This window comes from Malaclemys terrapin, chromosome 6 (assembly GCF_027887155.1).
Source record: "Malaclemys terrapin pileata isolate rMalTer1 chromosome 6, rMalTer1.hap1, whole genome shotgun sequence".
In the NCBI taxonomy this organism is placed as follows: Eukaryota; Metazoa; Chordata; order Testudines; family Emydidae; genus Malaclemys; species Malaclemys terrapin.
This window is the reverse complement of record NC_071510.1, coordinates 107,463,088-107,488,207: the sequence shown is the minus strand read 5'-3', so window position 1 is coordinate 107,488,207 and position 25,120 is coordinate 107,463,088. Positions and strand designations below refer to the sequence as shown.

General features: G+C 41.8%; 1 protein-coding gene across 3 annotated transcripts in view; it reads left to right on the top strand.

Annotated features, from left to right (window-relative positions):
• Positions 1–25,120, top strand: part of EGFLAM (EGF like, fibronectin type III and laminin G domains) — a 166,020-nt gene that overhangs the window by 75,613 nt on the left and 65,287 nt on the right. For all 3 annotated transcript variants that reach the window (XM_054033187.1, XM_054033186.1, XM_054033185.1), the window contains exon 7: positions 13,643–13,809. In XM_054033187.1, the coding sequence (XP_053889162.1) occupies positions 13,643–13,809 (167 nt within the window). The remainder of the gene's footprint in view (positions 1–13,642; positions 13,810–25,120) is intronic.

The window sequence follows — 25,120 nt, the reverse complement described above, 5'->3', positions numbered from 1 at the left end:
GTTTGAGCATTGACCTGTTAAACCCAGGGTTGAGAGTTCAATCCTTGAGGGGGGGATTTGGGTCAAAAATCTAACTGGGGAGTGGTCCTGCTTTAAGCAGGGGATTGGACTAGGTGACCATCTGAGGTCCCTTCCAACCCTGATATTCTATGACCTTATGTGCTGTGATCTCCTTGCATGGTGCACACTACAGGCTGTGTTTACTGTTCATAAGTTGCAGTTGAATAGTTATAGATTTAAGAGTTAAGCTTATGTTAATTTCATGGATGACAATGACATCATCAAACTGTAAGAAATGCAAGTATGAAGAAGAAAACTGAAGTTTTCAGCCAGAATGGGAGGAAGATTTTGCATTCACTAGTAAAGGTGGCAGACCCCTGTGCCTTATCTGCAATGCATTCCTCTCTCACTACGAAGCGAGCAACTTGAAATGTCACTATGAAACTAATCACAATAACTTTCCCTCTAAATATCCTCCTGGATCAGAATTAAAGAAAAATAAGCTAACCACATTAAATTTACACCTCGACAGTTAACAGACACTACTTTTGGCATTCAGTAAGGAAGCTGACACAATGACTGAACCTAGTTTTGTTATGGCATGGAATATCACTCGTGCGAAACATCCGTGTTGGAGAATTTGTTAAGAAGAATATTGCAGAAGTGGTTGCAATTTTAGATCAAAGTAACACAAAACTTCAATGACTAATACAGCAAATTACAATTTCGTGCCATGCTACAGAGAGGCAGATCTCCCAGATCTGTGCTAATGCAAGCAAGATGCAAAATGGTCTAAAGAATTCTCTAGCATTCAGACTAGCTGTTGACAAATCCACAGATATTCAAGATAAGCCACCACTAGTGATATTTGTTTGCTATGTTTCCACGGATGTAATTGTAAAAGAAGAAATGTTGGACTTAGTGATGCTAAAAGAAACAACCTGTGGTGTTGACATAAATAATGCACTTGATAAAGCATTGACAAATGCTGATGTACCACTGGATAAACTTGTCAGTGTTGCAACGGATGGAGCACCTGCAATGGTGGCGGGAAAAAGTAGGCCTTTTCAGACTTTTGAAAAGCGATCCTAAATTTCCAGAGTTTCTCCCTGCATCATCCATCGTGAACATCTCACAGGCAGATACTTCAGGTATGAAATTGTTACAAAAACAGTCCTGAAAATTGTCAATTTCATCCATTCAAATGAGAAGACTCATAAACAGTTCAAAAATGTCATTGAACAGATGGATCTTGAAGACAACCTAACGATGTCTCTTTCAACTGTATTGTGAGGTGGTTATCAACCAACAATATCTTAAATACGTTTGTGGAACTGATGGAGCCTATCAATGCTTTCCTTTGAAGAAAAGGAAAAGTCCTGTTCACAACTGAAAGATGAGCAATGGATGCAGGATCTGATGTTTTTCATTGATATTATGCAGCTCTGCAAACTGTCAACTTGGCACTCCAAGGGAAGGATAAGATTATTTCTGACCTTACTCAGTCTTCAGCTTCCAGAACAAGTTAAAGCTTCTGCAAAGAGACATAGTGTCAAGAGACTTCAACCACTTTCCCCATCTCAAGAGTAGGGTAATCAAAGTAGAAGATCACAAAGGTTAAATTACAAGGCCTGCTTAATGACTTCCAGTCCGGGTTTGAAGACTTGCAGAAGCTGAGATCCTGCTTCCCCGTTTTTGTAAATCCATTCATGGTTGATGTGATCAGTGACGGCTGTCAGATTCCCAAAACTGTGGTTACAGAAACATCTACTGTAGAAATGGAACTATTGGAACTGCAGGAAGACAAGGCTCTAAAGATTATGCATAAATCAGTCTACAATCGAGTTCTGGAAGCAAGTGCCAGGAATGAAGTATCCTCAACTCAAAAAGACTAATGTGTGACTCATTTCAATTTTTGGCACAACATACTCCTGTGAATTGCTGTACTCTGTGATGAAGTTTGTAAAATTGGAACATCATGCAGTCCTTACAAATCAACATCTGACCGAGCTCCTCCATATTGCCTTGACAACATATCAACCAGATTTCCAAAGACTTATGACTAGGATAGAGACCCACAAGGCCTCTAGCTCTAGCAGTAATTAGCTGTGATACAGTAAGTAGGATGCTAATATTTTTAAAAATGCATGTGTAAAGGTTGTTCATGTCTTGCGGCTCTTGAACTTCTGAAGATAATTGTATGAGGCTCAGAGGGTCAGTAAGTTTGGCCACCCCTGTAATAGAGCTAAATTTTGTAAAATTGGTCCCTGAGCTGCAGCTATAAGAAGTATGTGAGTGGTACCTACAAACTAGGGTGACCAGATGTCCCGATTTTATAGGGACAGTCCCGATTTTGGGGTCCTTTTTCTTATATAGGTTCTTATTACCCCCCACCCCCTGTCCCAATTTTTCACATTTGCTGTCTGGTCACCCTACTACAAACATATGTGAGGCTACTTGTTTGTTTGTGTCTGCACATATTGTAAGAGTACAACATACTGGTATGTCTCTTTCTTTGGTCCATTAAATAAACATATGTTGATTAGTTTCACTGAAAGTTATTAGGCAAGAAGACAGATTTGCCTCTGGACTGCTGTGTGCTGTGAGATCAAAACATCTTTTTTTCATGCTTCAGTTCATCAGGGAAACCACATCTAAAGATTTTTTTTAAGAGCTTGGTATTGTAAAATAAAAATAAAAAAATGCAAAAAACCCAAACATTGATTGTCCTACAGCACAGTTACAGTCCAGAAAACACAGATATAATGAAAAAGATTTCCCCATGCCTGAAGGTCTGCTTCTGAATTCCTGTGATACTTTATGTTCAAATCAGAGTGCCTGATGTTTAGTGGGTTTGAAGTGACACAATGATTACTGCATTTGGAGCTAGTACATAAGAGTGAAGGATGTCTAATAGGCATTATGTAAGACTAGCTGTGGTTTAGAATTAATAGGAGATTGTGCCTATTTTCCCAATATAATAGTGATATGAATCTTTCCATCTCCCTCCCCTTCTTTGACCTCAGCACAAATGTTAGAAAGGGATTTGGTTGAGTACTGACTCATTGTGCTTCTCTCACCCTCATTCTTTGTCCTGCGAAGAGTAGTCTGCAAGTTTATATACATCTGTGACAGGGTTGGGGGGACCCTGTCCAATGTGGGGCGAGTGTGCACCGTCTTCCCTAGGGTGTAGGGGCGGGGCATACGTAACCTGCGTTTATGCCTCCATAGCCAGAGTCAATATACTTACCCCTGCTAACAGGGCAATGAGGCCTAATAGTCAAAGTCAATGTACTCTCCCCTATTAGCAGGGCAGTGCGGCCCAATGGCCAGAGTCAATAGAAAAATCAATAGATTTGCCGCACTCAGCCAGGCAGTAAGGCCTAGTGGCCTAAGTCAATGGCTTTGCCCCTGTTAACAGGTCAGTAAGGCCCAGCGGCCAAAGTCAATAGATTCGTTCCAGTCAGCAGGGCAGTAAGACTTAGCAGCTAGAGTCCATAGATTTGCCCCTCTTAGCAAGGCAGTAAAGCTCAACGGCCAAAGTCAATAGATTTGCCCAGTCAGCAGGGCAGTAAGGCCCATTGGCCATGGTCAATAGATGCGCCCCTGTTAGCAGGGCAGCAAGGCCTAGAGGCCAAAGTCAATATGTTTGCGCCATCCGTGGGGTAGTAAGGCCTAGTGGCCTCTGTCAGGGAAGGGGGTCACTATGTACCAAAAAGGGGGGGGTGGCCTGGGTAGGGGGGCCTGGGCCCTCCCTCTCCATCGGGCCCTAGCCCAGGGCCCTGGTAGTGGCCAGAGGATGTGCCACTGAATCAGCGGGGGGTCCGATCGAAACACGCTGACTCAAAGTTCCGGCTCACTAACCGGACCACTGTCTAATTCCCCTGGGCTGCTTCCTACCGTGGTTCCCGCTGCTATGGTCTGGGCGTCTCCAATGTCTTCAGGTTCCCTGTCTGCACAGTCCCCAGCAACTGGGACTGGAGCCTACAAAGTGTGTCCTTCCTCTCCAGCGGTACTCCTCCCCCCCGCCCCCAACTGAGCTGCTCCCTTTTATACTGGTGCATTTGGAGCATGCCCAGTAGAGCTGAGGGGGTGTTGCTTCCTTAGCCCACAATGTAAGGTTAACTCTTCCCGATCCAGTGCGGAGCGAATGCATCCTGTCACAGCATCTCTTCGTAATACCCATTAGCGAAAGTATAAGGTGGGCATCCCAATCCCCACTTGATATGTTGAAAATGCATCCTTGAATAAATTTACTTAGCTGCAGAGTACATACTTGTATTCTCTTCTGTAGGTCAAGAGATGTGAGTAATTGAAATTCAGTGTGTAGTTGTTTCCAGACTTTGGGAAAGAATTTGCTAACAGCACATTGTTTTGATAATATTGTTTAGTCAGAGGTTTTAAAATAAAACTCACAATGTATTTGGTCATTTGGGGGATTATACCCTCTTACATTTGGATGCTTCAGTATGTTTGTTTGGAGAAAGTTCAGTGAACCTTAAGCCTTAAATAGCAATTAGAGATAGACTTTTCACTTCACCTGCATTTTCTTTGCTGCATACATTTTAAGGCTAAATTATACTGGCATCAATCAGGAGTAATACCAGTGAAGTCGAGTGGGATTATACCAGTGTAAAAAAAAAAAAAGTCTATTCTGAATCAACCTCCCTTGTCTTAAATAAATACTCTTCCAATCCGATACTCTGTTTTTGCAGAATCAGTAGCTCTACTTTTCTATGCATGTCTCTGGTTTTCTTAGATTGTGAATCTCTTGTGCGGGTAAAACAAGCCTTCAGAAACGATGAAATTTGAATCATTTCACTCCCTCAGGGCTAACTTTCTTACCCGTATCCTAGAAAAGCAACACTGGGAGAGTCTGCCACCGACAGGAAACCATACTGTCTTCATTCCATCCAGGTGGGAATTTTGGGATTAAAATCTCAGGGAAATACAATAAATTAATTGTTTGAACATATCTGAGTCTGATTTAGAGCTAACTTGTAAAATACCTATCTACTTACCGTTAGCAGTACAGTCCTTAAGGAATATGTAATAGAACAGTTGATAGGCCTAAACAGGCGAGTGGCTTCTTTCTTGGACGCCTGCAGGAATAATTATTTTAAATTTTCAAGATGAGGAATATTTTGAGAAGTAGCATATCTGTGTGAGGTAAAATATTGGGCTTCAAATATGCTGGGTTTTTGTAAAGGGCTTGCCTATAGCTAACACAAACACTTTTCAGCTCCAGCTGAATTTTCTGGAATCGGGCACTTTCCCTGAAATACTCAAAGGCTCTAGTCCATTGGGTGCATAACTGAACTTCCAACTTTAGAGGAACTGGTTAATCAGAGTATGCATTTTTGACTAACATCTTTAGTAGTGTAAAAATTCTATTTCAGCTGCATACATCCCTTAATAAGTGAGCAGCTAATGAGTCGGCTACTTTCATTCAGTCTTTTTGGAAGTATTGATGCAGAGGACACTTGTTAATATGAATCTCCAGATATAGGGAAAATCTAGCCCCTTTTCCTGTGGCTGGTGGCAATGAAGGAGCCATCAGCAGTGAACCAGGATGATTCTGCCGTTCAAAGTAGGAACAGTTGTTGAGGGAGGGCCTATGCAGTAGGGCCTATACACCTGTTGCTTGGTCAGGAGCTGAGCTGTACTGTATGTCAGCTGACAGCAGAGGGTAAGGGTCTGGCTGGAGTGTCAATAGCTGGGCCTTCCCCTGTTTTCCCCGCAGACACCTGCAGAAGGGAGTAGGAAGGCTGCATGGTGCAGGAAATTAGAGGCTACAGCAACAGCTGTGAAAAGGCTCTGGTCTGGTGGGTAGCTCCCTTCCCATTTCCCCTTGTGCATTTCCAAAGCACCCAGAGCAGGGTGCTGAGAAGAGGATTGGGACCAAAATGAACCTCTTTTGGTGTTCCATTCCCTTTAAATGGAACTCCTGTTTTCTGTGAGGTAATTTCATTGCAGTAATGAATTACAGTAACTCCCCACTTAAAGTTCTCCCAGTTAACGTTGTTTCATTGTTACATTGTTGATCAACTAGAGAACATGCTCATTTAAAGTTGTGCAATGCTCCCTTATAACGTTGTTTGGCTGCTGCCTGCTTTGTCCACTGCTTGCAGGAAGAGTAGCCCGTTGGAGCTAGCTAGTGGGGGCTTGGAACCAGGGTGGACCGGCATCCTCCCTATTAGCTCCCCAGTCCCCTAAGTTCCCTGTGCAGCAGCTGCCCAGCAGGATATCAATTGCCTGCAGTTCAGCTGTCCCTCCCCACACTGCCTTGTGCTGCTCCTGCCCTCTGCCTTGGAGCTGCTCCCAGGAGCCTTCTGCTTGCTGTGCAAGGGGTGGGGAAAGAGAGGGGATAATGTCAGGGTGTCCCCCTCCCCCACTCCTGCCCCCTGTTTCTTTACCCCATTTCCATGGTGTGTGTGTGTGAGGGGGGGATACTACAGGGCTCAGGATGGAGAGAGGCAGCTGCTGCCCCAACATTAATTCTTATGGGGAAATTGGATTCGGTTAACATCGTTTCGCTTAAAGTAGCATTTTTCAGGAACATAACTACAACGTTAAGCGAGGAGTTACTGTATCACTTAGCAGCCCAGATTATTTCAGTGGACATAACATGGTAAACTGTATCCCTCAACAGCTGTCTATTCTTCACTGTTATCATAAATGCAAAGAGGACATAATTTACAGCAAAGAAAAAAAATCATATGATAGAGCTTATTCTAAATTCACCACAGAAAGCATCTCTCACATTTAAAACTCAGCTCAAGGAGAAATCGCCCATACGCCATATAGGTGTAAATCCTTTCCCTGGTGCGCAGTTCAAGCAATGGGGATTCACAGTGAGAATCTCCATGGGAAAATCCTCTCTTCTGGCTCCACTGCAGCCTAACAGTCACACTTCTGGATGTGGCATCCCCACATTGTGGGGTCAAATGGCTGGTGAATCTGCATAGTCCAGAAACACAGAGAGCCCTCTGTGGTCACGGACGATAGAATAGAATTTCAACTGCAGGGTCCTTGGGACAAGGACTGTGTTTGTGGTGTTTGTACAGTGTTTCATACAGTATGTCATGTCACAAAAGAGTAGTTGGATGAGGGGGCATGGACAGATTTCTCAGTTGCTCTCGAGTCACCATTTTCTTTTTTTTTTTTTTCAAAGAGTAATTCTAGCTGTTATGTACAGTGGAATACAACTGGTCAGGAATTTCCCCCTGAAAATATTTGATTTGTTTTTAATAGAAAATACGGTTTCCACACAATTGAAATTTTATACAGTGATATTTTGATTTTTGACAAAAAAAGATTTCTGTTGGGAAAATCAAAACAAAATATTTTATTTCAGGTCAGTTCAACCCAAATCAAAATATTTCAATTAAAGTGAACCAAAATATTTTGTGATGCAGCGCCTCATGGATGTTGTGGTTCAGGTGTTTCATGCCCCCATTCTCTCCTATGGTCCAAGCTCCTTGGCTGGATTACATCTCTCATGATTCCCTGGGGTTTCCTTTTACTGAGTCATTTGCTACAACATGGGAATCACATGACTGGGGTGCATCATGGGAGATGTCTGGCCAGGGAGCCCAGTCCATAGGGTACAAGAGGTATCTGATATACCACTCCTATGAGGCACCATCACACCATAGGTGATTGCAGTCTAATGTTGAATGAACTCAAAGCTAAATGTTGCAGTTTGGTTCAACAAACCAAAACTAAATGTTTATTTCAAATAGAAAACAAAATGTTTTGGTACTTCCAAATTGAAAATTTCCAATATTTCAACTTTTCATCCTGATACAGGATGAAAACGAATGTTGAAATATTATAATTTCCTATGGGAGAGAATTTCTGGTTTGTTTTCCTCTGTTGTAATGAAGACTTTCACACCATAACCAGAGTGTAAGCAATGTAGTGATGACTGCTTGAGTTTGCAGAGAACCTGAAACAATATCTCTGACGTGTGAATTGCCCCATTCATTTCAGTGGGTGCTAACTCAAGTGCCCAGTGATGATACTTTTAATGTCAATATTGTTAACTATGTCACTGCTCAGACCATGCAGGAAAAGAGAGGAAGTATCATATTATGAAGAGTTACATCTTTGGAAAGCATTTGTGTGTGGAGGGGGGGCTGCTAGGGAAAGATAGGGATGTGGAATATATATAAAGTAAGAAGTGTAGGCCTATAACAACATATGATTTGAGGGCATGATTGGTTTCATTTTCCTGAAGGGGGCTCAATTTTCAAAAGTTTGGGAAATGTTGTCATAGTACAGTGGGGTCCTGATTGCAGTTCTGAGGCACAATTGCAATAGAATGAAGAAGCAGGATGTAAATAACAATAATAATGCCCCATAATGAGTTACCTCATATGTAGAGTATTTTTTCATGGCAAATATGAATTCCCTATAATGTTTGTATATTTACGTGTATAGTAATAGTAATGTGCAACTAATATTTTGCAGGTCTGAGCTTGTTACTTGGGCTAAGTAAAAACATGGCTTAAAGGACTGAGAACTATAAAATTTGGATTATTACCAGATGTTTTATTCTACTAAATTATTCCCAGCTCATTTAAAACGAAAGTTCAAGTGCTTTTGAATTTGTAGTTCAAAGGTTTCTTCTTTAAAATTCAATCAAACATTATGTTATAAAGTAGCAACCCAAATGTTCTAGACACACACAGGACAAAATTCAGCTCTTAGTGAAATCTGCCCAATCCCACTGATTTGGACCATCTGGCTTATTATATTTTAAAACATCTCTGTTTGATTTTGTTCTTAATGTTGGCTATTTCTGCATTCAGTTACACCGTGCTTCTCCATACACTGCTTGGAGATGCACTGCTGTAACTTAAGAGCAGAAAATAGCCTTGGAAGTCTTCTGGTTTCCTCATACACAGGTATATTGTATTGAGCTGTGTGATAAGGGTCAGATTTATACATAGTATTGTAGCACAAAGGGCTATTCCCAGTGTTTCAAGGGAAAGGAAACATAGCTGTATGAAGTGATTGTAGAACTGATTACTCTCTGTGAGCCTTACTGATGTAAAAGTTGACATAAACTGAACTTTTTCGTAAGACATTTCTAAACCCCAAAGAAGAAGAAAACATTGAAGTTGGCTCACTGAACATAGTGAGCTGAGTTTATCATAAATGTTTCTCTATCCATCTGTTTGCCATTTTGTCATGTTGTACTGATTTGTTAATACAGAGGACAGGCTGGAAAGTAAAGGTCAAGTGATAAATCTCTCTGTTTTTAACTGCGTACAGTTAGTGGTTTGAAGACTCTTCCTCTGTTATTGTTTCTCTAGAAAAAAGGCCTGTACAAGACGATTAGGAAAAGTCAACAGTAGCCTAGGATCTTTGGAGACTGAACATATCTCTGCAATCCACTCTCAGCAAGCTATGTCTCCACATGGTTTCTCCTTTTAGATGTGTGTGTTCCCATTCTGGTGCATATGGTAGCTGTATCCATTATATTATATCCACAAGGCTATTTTTAATTGGCAGGAATTATTTGTAGTATTATTAGATCAAATGAGACTTGTACTGAAAAACTGAGATTGCTGTTGAGAAGTATATATAAAGAAAAAGCATCCGCACCCTTTAATTTGAAAAATGTTGCGTGTTTTCATTTTGGGCATTTGGCCCAGGAATGGAAAGTAGAGTGGTGAACTGGATATAGTTTGCAAGGCTGCCCCCTGCTGCTTTCTTAAGGAAGCCAAAAGAAATTTCCTCTGTCTAACATGATAAACTTGCTATTGAGATGGATTTAAAGCAATATTTTTAGCTGAATCATCACATCTTGTGCACTTCTGTGAAGGTTTTTTTTTTTTTTTTTTTAACCGATTTCTCCTTGTGGCACCCATTAAGACAATCAATATTCACATTGCCAGCTCTCGGGTTATGCCCTAAGCAGAATGCAGGTAATAGTTGTTTTATTAATGCACCCACCCTACTCGCACAAAAGAAATAAAAGCCTGGATGATTCAATAAATCTTGTATTGACTAATAAAACATACGTTAACTTTCTGTTCCCTGCAGCTGCAAATAAACAAGAAATGCAAAATGCCTGTTTTGTGCTATAATTTTCATTAGAAGACTGCTGGAGATATTTGCAGCTAGTCCTCTGTAAACAACAGTAGATTCAGGGAGCACTTGGAGGTTATTTCCTGCAATAAATATCAGAAGGACATCTTAGTAAAGGACACCAGGATAATTTTATCTTAAAGGTCATTTCTTTCCCTTTTTTTATTTTCAGCTACTTTAATCTGAGTTTCTTTGAGCTGGCTTCATGTTTAAATTTTTGGGTTTTTACATGTGTTTACTTCCTTCCATTATGTTTTCTCTTTGGTGGTACAAGCTAACTCTTCTGAAGAGTGGGGACTGTGTCAAAATATCAGAATAGCTCCCCTAAGGTCAATTACATAACAGGCAGATGCAGTGCGTGCTTCCCTTCCAAAAATTCATTACATATAAATGTTAATACATCTAATTTCTCTGGAACGTTTGTTTGGGCCATATTCTCATGTGAATGATCCCACTGATTTCAGCTGGTCTGCTCATGTGAATAAGGCAAGCAGGATTTGGCTTTCTGCTTTCAGTATGATTAAGGCTAAGATTTAGTCATGGGTATTTTTGATAAGTCATGGACAAGTCAAGGCAATAAATAAAAATTCATGGCCTATGCCCATTGTTCCCTCTAATTTTCCCCACGCATGTGCAGAATGAATTTTGTTATGTGCATCAATATGGAGGTGATGTGTGACACATCACCTCCATATTGGTGCACATAACAAAACCCATGTGGTGGGGGTGGGGCCGAGGGGTTTAGAATGTGGGAGGAGGCTCAGGATTGTGCTGTGGGGTGGTGAGGATTCTGAGGTGGGGCCGGGGATGAGGGGCTCAGGGCTGGGGCAGAGGGTTGGTGTGCAGGGGGATGAGGGCTCCGGCTGGGGGTGCAGGCTATGGTGTGGGGCCAGGAATGAGGGGTTTGGAGTGCAGGTTGCCCAGGGGCTACAGTGGGGAGAGAGGACTCCCCCAAGCTCTCTCTCCCTCAAGCAGCACCTGGGCTGGGTGGGGGAGAGGGCCTCTCCCCTGGACACAGCAAGTCCGGGGCAAGTCCATGCTTGGCCCGGCGGGGAGAGGCGCCTCTCCCCGCCACTGCAGGTCCATGCTGGGGCTGGGTTGCGGCTGGGGGAAGGGTGCCTCTCCTCCGGCCACAGCAAGTCTGAGGCATCTCTCCCCACTGCAGCCCTGAGGCCCTGTGCAGGGCTTAATAGGCAGCTGCGCAGTAGCGCAGATTAGAGGGAACTTAGCATGTGACCTGTCCATGAATTTTACCAAAAATTTCCCTGACTAAATCTCTACTTTTAGGCCCCCGCTGCTCCAGGGGCCCCTGCTGGGAGAGGCCCTGCTCCACTGCTGCGGGTTAACGGCCCCCGGCTAATGCTCCCGGGGACCACCCTCTGGACAGCCTCCCGGCACCCCGGGGCCACTGCTCCAGCTGCCCAGGGACCGCTGCTGCTCGGACGCTCTCCAGAGTCAGCCACACCAGCTTCTTTTCCGGCGGTCCCCGGGAACCTGAGAAGCAGCCGGTGGAGCTGGCCCCATATCAGCCACCAGGACTGCTGCTCAGGCACTCCCCGGGGCCGCTCGAACAGCAGCCGGTGTGGCCGTCCCTGGGGTAGCCCCTAGGACCGCTGCTTGCATGGTCCCCGGGACCAGCCACACCGGCTGCTGCTTGTGTGGTCCCCGGAACCAAGTGTCTGGGGCTCCCGAGCAGCAGTCGGTGTGGCTGACCCCGGGGACTGCTAGAGCAGCTGGCCCCAGGTTGCTCCAGCAGCAGCAGGTGCAGCTGGCCATGGGGCACCTGAGCAGCTGGCCAGCTACTCATGCAGCTTCTGAAGTCAGCCACACCAACCGCTGCAGAAGTCACGGAGGTTGCAGAAAGTCACTGAATCCATGACTTCTGCGACCTCCATGAAAGAATCGCAGCCTTAAGTATGATTCAAGATTTAACTAGGCATCTCCCAGGAGCAATGATGGGAATTGTATTACTTGTTACTGAGTCCACATACCTAGAGCAGATTCTTCTCTCCCACCATTGTTACTCCAGATTTACACTGATATATCTGAGAGAAGAATTTGACCCCCGGTTTTCCAATGGAGATTTGTTAATGGACCCTTAATCATAAGGCAAAACAATCATTTTCAATTTAGATTCTGATCGTGGTTACACCAGTGTGAGTAACTCCATTGACATCAATTTGCAAAATTTTACTAAACAGATCAGAATCTTGCCTGATGTGCCAAAGTGCCACTCTGTAGGTTCAAATGTAGCGTTTGAAGGTCCTATTAAGATTTCCACATTTGAAAATTGTGCTCACAAAATTCATACAAAAGGCTAGGAAAAGAAGGGGGAAAATATATAGTGCACTTGAATTGAGAAACAGGCCTCTAAATGATCTCATAATAATTATGAAAAATTAGAAAAAAAAAATTCCACATACACTTACATTACCGATTCTCCCACCTTTACTTATGCTGAGTAGCATTACTTCACATGAGTAGCCTTCTTGGCTTTAATAGAGCAACTTTCATGAGTAAATGCTTTTCCACTGTGGTGTGCGCACTCGCTTCTACGTACTTTCTAGCCCCAGAAACAGCTTGAAGACTTTCTGGTAAAGCATTGTGTGCAATTTTATTTACAATGGTTATTTACAGTGGGGGTCCTAGTGGATCACAAGCTAAGTAGGAGTCAACAGTATAACACTGTTGCAAAAAGCAAACATAATTCTGGGATGTATTAGTGGGACTAATCCAAGAAGACATGAGAAGTAATTCTTCCACTCTACTCCATGCTGATTAGGCCTCAGCTGGAGTACTGTGTCCAGTTCTGGTTGCCACATTTCAGGAAAGATGTGGACAAACTGGAGAAAGTCCAGAGAAGAGCAGCAAAAATTATTAAAGGTCTAGAAAACATGACCTATGAGGGAAGATTGGAAAAAAATGGGTTTGTTTAGTCTGGAGAAGAGAAGACTTAGAGGGGACATGGTAAGTACATAAAAGGCTGTTACAAGGAGGAAGGAGAAAAATTGTTCTCTTAACCTCTGAGGATAGGACAAGAAGCAATTAGCTTAAATTGCAGCTTAAGTTGGACATTAAGAAAAACTTTCTGTCAGGGTAGTTAAGCACTGGAAACAGTTGCCTAGGGAGGTTGTGGAATCTCCATCTTTGGAGATTTCTAAGAGCAGGTTAGACAAACACCTTTCAGGGATGGTCCATTATAGATAATACTTAGTTCTGTCACGAGTGCAGGGGACTGGACTAGATGACCTCTCGAGGTTCCTTCCAGTCCTATGATTCTTTTCCACCATCTTTACAGACGCTGCAGCCTCAGCCCAACAGTAACATAGAGCTCCCGGCTCCTGAGGCAAGGAGGAGAGAGGTCTCAAATGGCTCTGACTCTCTATAGGCCCTGACTCTGCCCAGCCCACTTCCCCTGCCCTTTGTACTTCCTTCCTGTGCCTTTTTTGTACCTCTTTATTTTGGATACTTCTGGTCAGTTTAAAGGCAATTAATGTGTACAGCTAACTTGACTTATTTATGATCTTGTTTTTAATCCTAGGCCAGACCTTGACAGCAATTGGACAGTAATAAAAGAGCAGATCCAGATGGAATCCATGGTTCTAAAAGGACTTATTCCAAACACCAAGTACCAGTTTGCAATCAGAGCAGCGAATTCCTATGCATCCAGCTTACCCAGCACTCCAAGCGACGTTATCCGAACATTCAGTGAGTAGCACACTTTTTCTTAATTAAGGCTGTCCTAAAAGTGCAGATTTTAAAGGATCAGAGTTGTAAGGAGCTCTCATTGAACACCAAAGCACACAAGCACCCCGAACCTGACACCACATGTGCTTCCTTTTGAAGTTTGCAGAATTCTGTGAAAGTTGAGCCACTAGTAAGATTCTGTGAGGCTCCAGGCAAAAGCAGTCTCATGCTGTTTCCAGGCTCCAGAGGTCATTGCCAGATATTTTTGGATCACTACTTACTGACTTTTGGGTCAACTTCATACAGAATTGATAAGTGAATGCCACAGGGAGAAGTAAGACAGACAAGTCTATTGCTCACCTTTTTTGCAGTTCTTTAAAATTGAATTGTATATATTGCATACATAATTCAAACAACTCAAAAAGACCAAAGCAAATCTATACTGCCATGTGAGAAGGACTGAGGCACTTGCACTTTTAAGCACAGATACAGGACTGTTAGTATGAACAAGTAAATATACATTTTTGATTGGAAACTGCACGGAGAAAGTTGTATTTTAGGCAGAACTGCATTCAAACACTATTTAAATAACCACCCCCTACCCAATCTTCCTATAATGTTGTTTGTGGGGTTTTTGAGGGGGGATTTTAATAACCCTATACTCCCAGCTGCCTTTAAGCACCTACAGTTTTCAGTCATAAGGGAGGGCTGGGACCTTCCAAGAAGAATCAAGTTTAAAATACCTTTAAACAGCTTGTTATTAGAACTATAGAGGGACAGATGCTACCATCTTGTTACCAGTGGTGTTTCCCCCATGAAGTATTTAATTGAAATATCAGGTGATTGTCTTCTCTCCTGGGGGAGCGGGGGTGGAGGTGGGGGGGCTTGGGAGAAAAGAAGAGGGTATTTTGCTGGGAAGACTGAAGAGCAGCCAACTTCCAGCCCTGCTGATTTGGGGCCAGATTGTGACAAGCTGGAGTGCAGAGGAGGGGGGGAGGTGCAAGCAGCCTTCTCTCCCTGCCCCATCCTCGAATGCTTTGTGCAGTTGCGGTTCAGGAACAACTGCAGTCCCTACACTTCAAAGCACAGTGACTCCTTATACCCCTGAGAGCACAGGCTGTCCCAAAGAGGAACAGGTAGGAGCTGTAGCCTTGTCCTCCCCTGCGTTGGCCCATGGAGCAAGCCAGGCCCAGCACAAAGGAAGGTGCACCCTGCACACACACCCTACGTGTAACTGGAAATTCAGGGAAGGATTATGTCTCCCTAAGGAGCTGTCTCTCGCTGGGCTGACAGTGGGGTGATACAGCTCTGCAACTCCTGGCTGTGGCTGATAGTCCCAGTCTAGCCCTGGCAGTAGTGGATGTACACTGTGTGCTATATTTACAATTAAAAAATTCTATTGTCACAGAGTCGAGAAAGGAAATAAGATGCCAAAGCTTGTTTGGAATTTGGACCATAGAAGCTATATCGTACATGTACCAACCTCTTGGCTGGATTTTTGAAAGTTTGTATGAATAAGCATGGTTGGCTTGTTGGAAAACAAAGTTTTCACCACTTTTAGGTCATATATTTTAGGGTATTTATAAGTAGGTTTGGCAGAATTTAATTTTATATTTTTAAAATAATTTTGATGGATAATATCAATGTTTATTTTTAAGCATTTTTGTCAATGTTTATTGATTTAAATTTTTACCATTGTGGAAATTATGGAGGGGGTCCAAAATAGGGGGTCAGACAATTATTTAATGAAAGTAGATGTTGATTCAAAAAGTTAAAGCTTTTTCTGAGCACACATTAAAATACAAATTGTCAATATCCCATATCTAAATATACACAGTAAATATCCTTCAGTCAAGTGCTACTAAGTTCTCAAGTAGCATTTTTCCTACTTTGCTTATCTGTAATTTGGATGATCATCAGTGGAAATATTTTTCATGTGTTTGTGTGTGTGGTGAAACAGATGTTTACTAACATTTGCTGATTAAAAATCCAATCCTTCCAAGCCTCTTGATACTTATAAGGGACAAATGCCTCACAGGAATGTCCTCAAAGTATATTTGGCGTCAGCACAAACAATTGTTGCATTAATGAACTTTTAAAATCAGCCCTTAAAGATTGAAATTTCTTCTTGCCTATGCACAGGAATGAAAATTGTCTTAATTAAATTATTAGGAAAGGCCAAATGATATTAGGGGGATATAGTTGTGTTTTTAGGTCAGGCTTGTATTTGGTGAGGCACAATAGCAGCAAACAGTTGTACGCTGTGTAAACTTAGACCTCAGCTTTAGAGGTTGGTCTGGTTCTTAAACACTATATTTTCAAGCCCCTTAGCTTTCTATCCTTACTTGTGAGTTCTTTCATTTTGTCGTTAATTATCTCATTTCACTCTTAGTTTTGCTTTTCACTTCTTGGTCCTTTGCTTGCTGGTAAATTGGATCCCTTGAACTGTTGTTGCAGTGTTTATTTTCTGAGGCTGCTATACTTTAAGTTAAACTTCTAAACTGAATGTTCATGGAAACCTGTAAGGTATACTATGCTCCATGGGACCCCTGATTCTTAGATCCCGAAGGGTCAGCTTCCTCCGCTTCAGACCCAGGTGTGTGCTCATCTATTTCCTGTTTATCTTTCAACATGAATGTTTGCATTCTTTTGTAAGAAAAGATAAAGTGTTTAGCTCTGCTGTTAAGGATAGGATTGACTTCCTACTGGGCTTATTAATGCAGTACTCAGCTAACAGTTTAATTGGCAACCCTAGTAGAGGCTATTTGCCTTTACAAGTCTGAAAACTGGAAGTTGCCTGTTGTTTTGTAGAGAGTTAGAGCAATGGTTCTGTATGGAATTGTTTGTATCAGAAAGGCTGGGGATAACTTAATACATAGTGGATCAAATTAATCCTTGGTGTAACTCTAGTGGCTTCTGTGGAGTTATTGTGCCAGGGATGAATTTGTTTCAGTATGTTTGGAGGGATCTGAAAAACTGAAATTTTAAACGGATAGCGCATTGCACTGAGTGAGCTCACTTCATCCTGATTGGCACAGGTGGTAGAAATTGCATCCCCTTTGCACCGGTCGGAACAGCTATGCATGATGGGCTGTTCACCCCTAGGGGAGTGCAGGCAGTGTTTGGGAGTTCTAATAGGGGAGAGCAGCTTTCATATGTAGACAAGATCCCATAGGAGCCCCTCTGTCTAAAGTTCCCTTGGCCACTGCAGCCATATCCCTTGTCTGGCCAGTGCTGGTAATTTCTGGGGATGCATTGGCCAACTCCAGGATCCCTGCAGAGTGAGGATGTTGGTCACTGTGCACCACTGCAATTCCCCACGGGAGGTGTATGTGTAGAACTAGGGGTGCTGCTCCCCCATCTTGAAATAATAATAACTGAATGCATGGCTTCCATCATATGCAGGATTTACAGTTTTGTTCAGTGGTGTTCACCACCTCCACTATATTGCTCCAGTGCCCCCGGCCCACACAGGCTGAAAAAGCTGCTGACAAAGCCAGTACATGTGAAAGCCTCCATTCGTTCTCTGTACCAATGGCCAACAATGGTAACATCCTCCAAGAGTCTGCTGGGTTGAGACTTTTAAAGATTAAAAAGGGCTCATAGGCACCCAATTTCCATTTGAAGGTCAATGGGAGTTGGCTGCTTAACTGCCATTTTTGCCTTTGAAAATCTTTCCTATGTCACCAGTGCCTATCAGCTCCAATGTCCAATGCACGGGCAAACAGTGATGTTCTGCTACCATCATTATGTATCATCCCTTTTACTGTCACCGGGGTTTATCAGCGGGCTCTCCGATGCTGTGTATGCCCATTTTGTGCAATGTTCCTATATGTAGACATCCCAGTTTACTGCTATTCAGAATAATAATAGTACTTTAACTTAGGGTCCAAGATACTCATAGAGGTGTTAACCATTGGATTTATTTAAATTGCCCAAGTTAAATAATTGTTTGTCTTTGCAATCATGGAAAAGGAGGGACTAAACAAGTTCAAAACCCTCCTTAATTGGTCCCGGGAGTTAAAGGCAGGCTTTTTAATGTGGACTAAGAATACAGCAATAAATTAACCCCAAATCACGTTGTGTAGGGAGAGAATTTAGACACTGAAAATATGTAGTTCCCCCGCCCCCGCTTCTGATGCTTACTTGACTACTGTTTACTCATGTTCTACAGGGTACGATGTTGCACTGGTACTTGGGACCCTAACTTGTCCCATCACTTCCACATGATATTTCTTACCCCTCCCCCACTGCCATTTTTCCAATGTGCAGAACAGTTTTGCATGCGCATATGATGCGACATGACCTATGATTTGTAATTGTGTAAAACAAGTGTTTAAATCTTTTTACAAAATGCATGTAAATTTTATAATCTGTCATCTTACTTGTAATAGAGCCGAGATTTTAATTATTACATAAATGTGTTCTTATACTGGAAACGTTCACACTGTAGACTCAGGCACAACTCTCCTACTTACTGGTGCAATAATTTGAAAATTTATCAGTAAGTGTAAATACTGCATTGTCTGCCTCTTGTAGCAAGAGTACACTAGCATTAGTACAACTGGCATGTTGTCTGATGTATTGTACAAGAAGCTACCACAATATTATTCAAATTCAACACATAAAAGCACATTGTTCACTCCTAGAGCTGATTGAAATTTTTGAAACTTTGATGGTTTTCCTGCTTGGAATCTTTTTGTAGAAAAATTGTTGCTGTTTTTCGACCAGCTTATAGAATGATTTATATTTGTCCACAGTGCTGATGAAAATTTTTCTGGAAAAATGTTGAACATTTTCCATCAGCTGTTCACTAGGAATTTAAACATGGCAGGAGCATGAAGCCATAAAGGAAGGAGTCTGAATTCATGTTATCCTCAGAAAATGCCGACTTCTGAAAGCTTTCAGGGATCAGGGCATCTTGCGAGCGTACCCTAAAGGAAGATCAACTGTTTTAAAGTGACAATATCCTAATGACAGGTTTCAGAGTAGCAGCCGTGTTAGTCTGTATCCGCAAAAAGAAGAACAGGAGTACTTGTGGCACCTTAGAGACTAACAAATTTATTAGAGCATAAGCTTTCGTGGACTACAGCCCACTTCAGTAGAGAAGTGGGCTGTAGTCCACGAAAGCTTATGCTCTAATAAATTTGTTAGTCTCTAAGGTGCCACAAGTACTCCTAATATCCTAATGTGCATTTAGATCATCTAATGATCCTTCACTACATGAGTGGATACCAGTCCTGCTTAGTAATGACTGCATCTACAGCTTGTATCTGTTTTCTCCATCTTCCACTGTGGGCCGTTGCCCAGAAAATACTCAGGCTCTGAATGCTAATTTGGGAATATTGCACTTTCTGAATAACATTCCAGTCTGTTGAAATTGAGTAATGGAACTGACATGACATTAATCTGGAAAGAGTAGGGAAAACAACATTAGTACATTAGAAATCTGTACATGTAACTACAACAGGAAGGTGTGAATGAGTTAGCTGTCAGCACTGCCCAGTCCCTCAAAGGCTCAGTCACAGTCAGGTACAGTATATATGAGACTTCTGATTTTAAATTTTAACTGATAAAAAACCAATAAAACATCCACAAAAAAGAAAGAGAAGTTGGTGTCTATCCAATAAACACCAGAACAACACTGGAAATGATCACTTGTGTTTAAGGGCTTGTGTACACAGAACAGTAATGCATACTACGGGGGTGTGATTTCTAAAGCACACTAATGTGTTGTCGCTTAATTGGTCTGTGTGTGGACCTTGATGGCACACACTAAAGGCTTCCTAATGCACTTTAACATATTGCTGTTTGCATCAGCACAACATTAAACATTACAAAGATTGCTCATTATAGCAGTATATACTGTCATGTAATATACATTACGATCATATACAAAGTGCCCTGAAAACTCCTGATTTTTGGACATCCTACGTAAAATTAAAAAATTGCTAAAAATACCCCCACCCCAATGAAATTAATAAACTCCAAAAACCAGAAGCCATCAATGTACATATTCTGAACTTAATTACAGAGGTCTAACATGGCCAGAAGATGCACAGAAGTCTAACAAATCCCTCCAACAATCTCCATTGGAAATCAGAATAGAGATCTACAGGTAATGAAATATCCACCCCCCCTCTAGTTCACATCTAGCCAGAGTTACCCTGACCAAATCGACTGAAATAAAATATCAGCAGAAACTCTGGTAGGATGGATTTATGTAAATCAAGTCAATTTGAATCACCAAGTGGAAAGTCTCAATTTAAATCATCGATTTTAATCAGCTTTTCCATTTGTACTTCAGTTATTTTCTGAACAAAGGCACATTATTCTTATTGGTTGATATAACCATTAAAACATGTTGATTTACAACTAAATAGAGCCTTTAAACTAGATTTGGTACATCTTTTTGCTACCTAGGAGGGCACCCCATGTACATTTATTTAAACAATGATATCGCTTAATATTTTCAGATTCTTACTGTCCATTTTTAGTATGTTAGAAAATGGTAAATGATATATTAACTTTTTGCTGATGATTTGTGTCAAGCTGCATTAGGATGGTAACTGGAATTTAATTAAACCAACAAAACCGCAAATGATATTTATTTTTATTAAACAACACAACCTTAAATGTTTTGGATGCATAAACTTCAGTATTTTTCCATGAGCTGGAAAGTAAGTTTACATGGTGGTTGGTGTCATAAATATTCATAAGTTGAAAACTGAGCCAATCAGAGGTTAGGTAGGGAGAAGCTATAAAATAAGAGAATGAAACCACCCAGGTGAGCTCAGGGTGATGAGATACATGATGGAATCTCCTGGAGTCAGAGCCTGGGTCATGACTTTACCAATCTCTTGCACCTGGTCACACAGCTCCTGGGTCCCCACAGGATCGTACATGACCTATTGTGCCATATTTATAAAGCTTGACCAGTTACATATTTTCCCCGTTTCTTTCTTTAAATAGAAAAGCAACCTTTAACTCAAAGGTTTTGATAGAGACTTGTGGATTCAGCATATATATTTTCTAATGGAATGTTTTAAGATATCATCATAAATTTAGGCATTAACATATTTGGTATTAAATTCAGATTTTGTTTTAAACGGGTTTATTTTAAAAAGAAAAACTTTGCTATAATTTAAATAACAAAAATTAAAAGTCAGATTTAAATTTTAAAAAATCCATATTCCCCCCCCCAAAATATTGATTTTTATGCACCCTGAACTCCGAAGAAGACAGTGTTACTGCAAAGGTTATTTCATTGCCGGCAAATTGACATGTCTGATACTGAAGCACCTTTTCTCTTTTACGTTTTGCATCCGAGGAAGTGGTATTACTTCAAAGAGCAAATAGTAGTCTCATCCCCCCCCCCCTTCCTCTCCCTTGTCTACACTGGTGCACATACTCCATGCTTATGCCTGTTCCCCATACCCATGCTGTGTGTCCACATATGCTATGCTGGACCCGGGTACACATACACCCATGTCCATACTGCTGTATCCCAGGGTTCTGTGCATCACACAGAGACACTCTAGGAACCGCTTTGCTGTGTGCTCTTGGTACTGTCCCCAGTTTTCATGTATTTGTAGGTGCCAGTTTGTGACCATGTCTCCCTCCAGCCAAACTGGGTAGAAGACATGGTTGGAGCAATGGGATGATGATGTGGTTCTGCTCCTGCTCCTTATTGTGAGGCAAATGTTTATGCCGTGGAGAAGGCTATCCGTGAGATGCTGGGTGGAATTTGGGCAGAACTTTGTGACATGTCAAAGATTGCTGACATTGAAAGTGAATGACAATTCATTCAGCTGTTATGGCACAGATAGGGTGAATGCTGGTGTTGCCCGCGGTGGACCATTCCTTCTGGTGCAGGAGAACCAGCACAGTGTGGTGGGATCACATTGACTTGGAACCTGGGATGACAAGCAGTGGCTTCAGAACATCTGAAGAAGGAAATAGAGCTTCATTGAGCTGTATGAGGATCTTGCACCACACCTCTGCATTGCCAGAACTCTCAGTTCAGGGAAGCCATACAGGTGCAGAAGCAGGTGGCTATAGCCCTGTGGAAGCTATCAACACCAAACAGCTATAGGTCCACTACAAACCACTTTGGGGCTGGAAACTCCACTGATGAGATCATGGTTGTGCAGGAGTCTCAAGTGTTTCCTGGCACTGGACTGGAGTTCACTCAATGACCCCCTGCTCCAGACTCTGAAATTTTCTGGTACTGGTGTATGTTCCTGCTGCTCTGGGTGAATTCATGGAGGACAATGTATTCTTACTACACATTGATTAGCACCTGGGTGTAGTGGGTGTGCCAGGGGGCTGCTCTGGGAGCAGGAGCTGTATTCACCTGTATGGATTAAAAGAGTGACCTTTTTAGATTGGGTAGGGTCAGGCAGAAAAGGGCTCAGTGCATTATGGGAATGGGGGTATGGAGGACTATTGAAACTCAAGACCTTGTACATGCCCCTTGCCCCCATCCATGCTGCACGCTGGCATGGGTATAGGGCCATGCCACAGCCTGAAGCATGTACTTATCTACACCCCCCAGGCATGCTAGCTTTCTCACCCTCTACTCACCTTCAGACACATGCTTCTGGGGTTTAGGTGTGGACAATATGGGATTATGATGGCACAACCATGTGCATGTACAGTTGCTAGTGTAGATGTAGCCTGAAATATCTTGATGAGAAATAGTTGGATTTCTTTTAACTACAGTCTTCAGTTTGTATTTCCTAGGTTTGCAATGTTTGTTTGGGGGATAATTACAATATTCTTATGATAGTTCTTACCTGTAAAGTATTAACAGGTACTTTAAGCCTTAATGCCAGTTTATCGTATTTTTTGGTCTGGGAATATAAAATTAAATAAACCATTTATATTGTATAGTGACGTGCATGCACGTGGTGGGCTAAATCCTGAGCGTTACCCCAAATGCATTTGAACTTGTATGTTTCTGCTGTATTGGAGGCTAACATAGAAGGAGCACTCCACTCCTGCATATATTCCATGCATTCACGAAGCACCCTGATCTTCTATCTCATTTTCCACGTGCATCACAAGCTGCTCTGATTGTTATTTATTTTTTAGAGTTCAGTAGTTCCTATACTGTGTCAGGCACTTTCCAAACCCCGAGGAAGACATGGACCCTGCCCTGAGAGAGTCACACCATCTGCCTACTTACCATGAACTAAAGAAGGCCTTGGACATTTAGGTGTTTCTAGGCCGGCTTCTGATAGATGCTGAACTCATTCCCCCTCCATCCTTCATCCCCCAGCTCCCACAGAATTCAATAGTATCTCTGTGTTAAGCTGTCTGTGAGTTACAGTGCATGATCACCTTAGCAAAGCTGACCCAATGTTCATTGTATTCTGAAGAGCTGCTAACAGTGTCACCTGACGTGACAGACCTCCCAGAATCATTGCAAATAGAACATCTGGCCTTGATTACCTGCAATAATAATAATTATTATATAATAATACAGTGTGGTTGGTTATATGTTACAATTATCCGCATGCAGAGAGGGGACAAAGGGAGATGTTAACTCCATGGTTAACTTGAGTCCTAACTATATATTGATTTTTGTATTGCAAAGAAATGATGTAATATTTTGCTTTAGTTAATTTTATTGTATATTTTTGTATCTGTGTTCTGGTACAGCACCTACCACAGGGGGATCCTGGTCCGTGACTGGGGCTCATAGTTGCTACAGTAATACAATAAATAAATAAAAATATTTCCTTCATGACAGATGTAAAGATACTTCAGATATTTTTCAATGTATTTATTTTTCCAGTATATTAAAACACATGTTTTAGAGATGGCTCTGGGTGCGTATATACTTTCTCAAAACCAACATATTTCAAATATCAAATGTAACAATTACAAAAATAATAAATTCTCTCACAGAATCAAATAAGCAAAGTAGCCCCACCTGCAGCTCTCATGCCTTTGCCCCTATGCTGCAGCCTGGGAAAACAGATGGAATTTTTACTATGGCCTGGAGGTCAACAGTCTTGGGCTTCATCATACCAGCAGGGGAAGTGAATTCTACTCAGGACTTTTCACGGCAAATATTCTGCCACCTGCCTTTTAGGGCAAACAATTCAACAGTGTCCACTAATTCTGGGTGCATCACTTTTTCAGGGACCAGCCTTCTCAAGCTGGCTACTTGAAAAATGAGTTACACCAAGAATCAGCTGCCCCTTTTGAAAAAGGGTGGCCCAGATATTTAAACCTGGAGTGTCTAAGTTTGAACTCATCTGAGGTCATACACAGGGAAAGAGACGATCTTTTAGGTAGTTAGGATTAATGGATTAGTATTATTGTTCCCATTATATAGACAGGGTTGGGATCCAGTGATTTCTCTAAGTGAATCATTGACAGGAATAGAGTTCAGTCTCCTGATCATTAAACAAAGTTGCCTTCCGTGTATTTTGATGTTAGAACTATGTGATCCTCTGAATTGAATGAGTTTGTGGCACCTACATTTAACAAAACTACTTTGAAGCATTTTGCAATCTAGTTCCTACATAATTCTGCTTGTGTTGGTCAATATGCCCATGGCTACTTAATTGGCAATAACAGTTTGTGCTGATTCCTATTTATTTTGAAAAGGTTTCTTTGGTATAACTTAATCCCTGATTATTTGGAGAGAGGCTGTTTTATGTCAATGACTCCCTGCAGGTTTTTCAATTAATTATGGGACAGGATTACAAGGCTGGTAGAGGGTCTTAGATGGGCTTCATCTCCTTGCACACTGGAGCACTAATGTAATGAAATATAGAACATGTTTTTAGTCTCTGTAGTCATTGTTTTGGTATTCACAAAGCACCACTTGGTTTAATCATTCCTGATTTGCCACCCATTATGTGGTGAGCTCTTTGCTAGAGTTATGCAGTGCTCCTAATACATCAGCCAGCACGTGGTTTCTCTTTAAAATACTCCTCTTAGCTTCTTTGTCTTCTGGTTATTTTATATTTGTGTTGCCTCACATGTGGGTATCATGTCATATCATATGATCCAGGATGTGAACTGAAAACTCAGGGGGGTATAAGATAGTCTCATCTTGCTGTGTGAGAATTCACCCTGTAAATCCAGACACAGCAAGATGAGACTATACCTCCCAGTCTTTGTATTTGTGTTTACAACTGCATCATGCTTTACCTGAGTCATGCGCAGGTCAGCAGGTAGAGTAATAAGTTACGTGTGCTGGCTGTGACAATCTGGCTTTCTGCTGAGCTTTTCCTTTCTATGTGGATCAAGCACCCCTTAAAGTTTTCCTTACAATTTTTGGTTGTTTTGAAACACAAGTTTCTGTTCATTG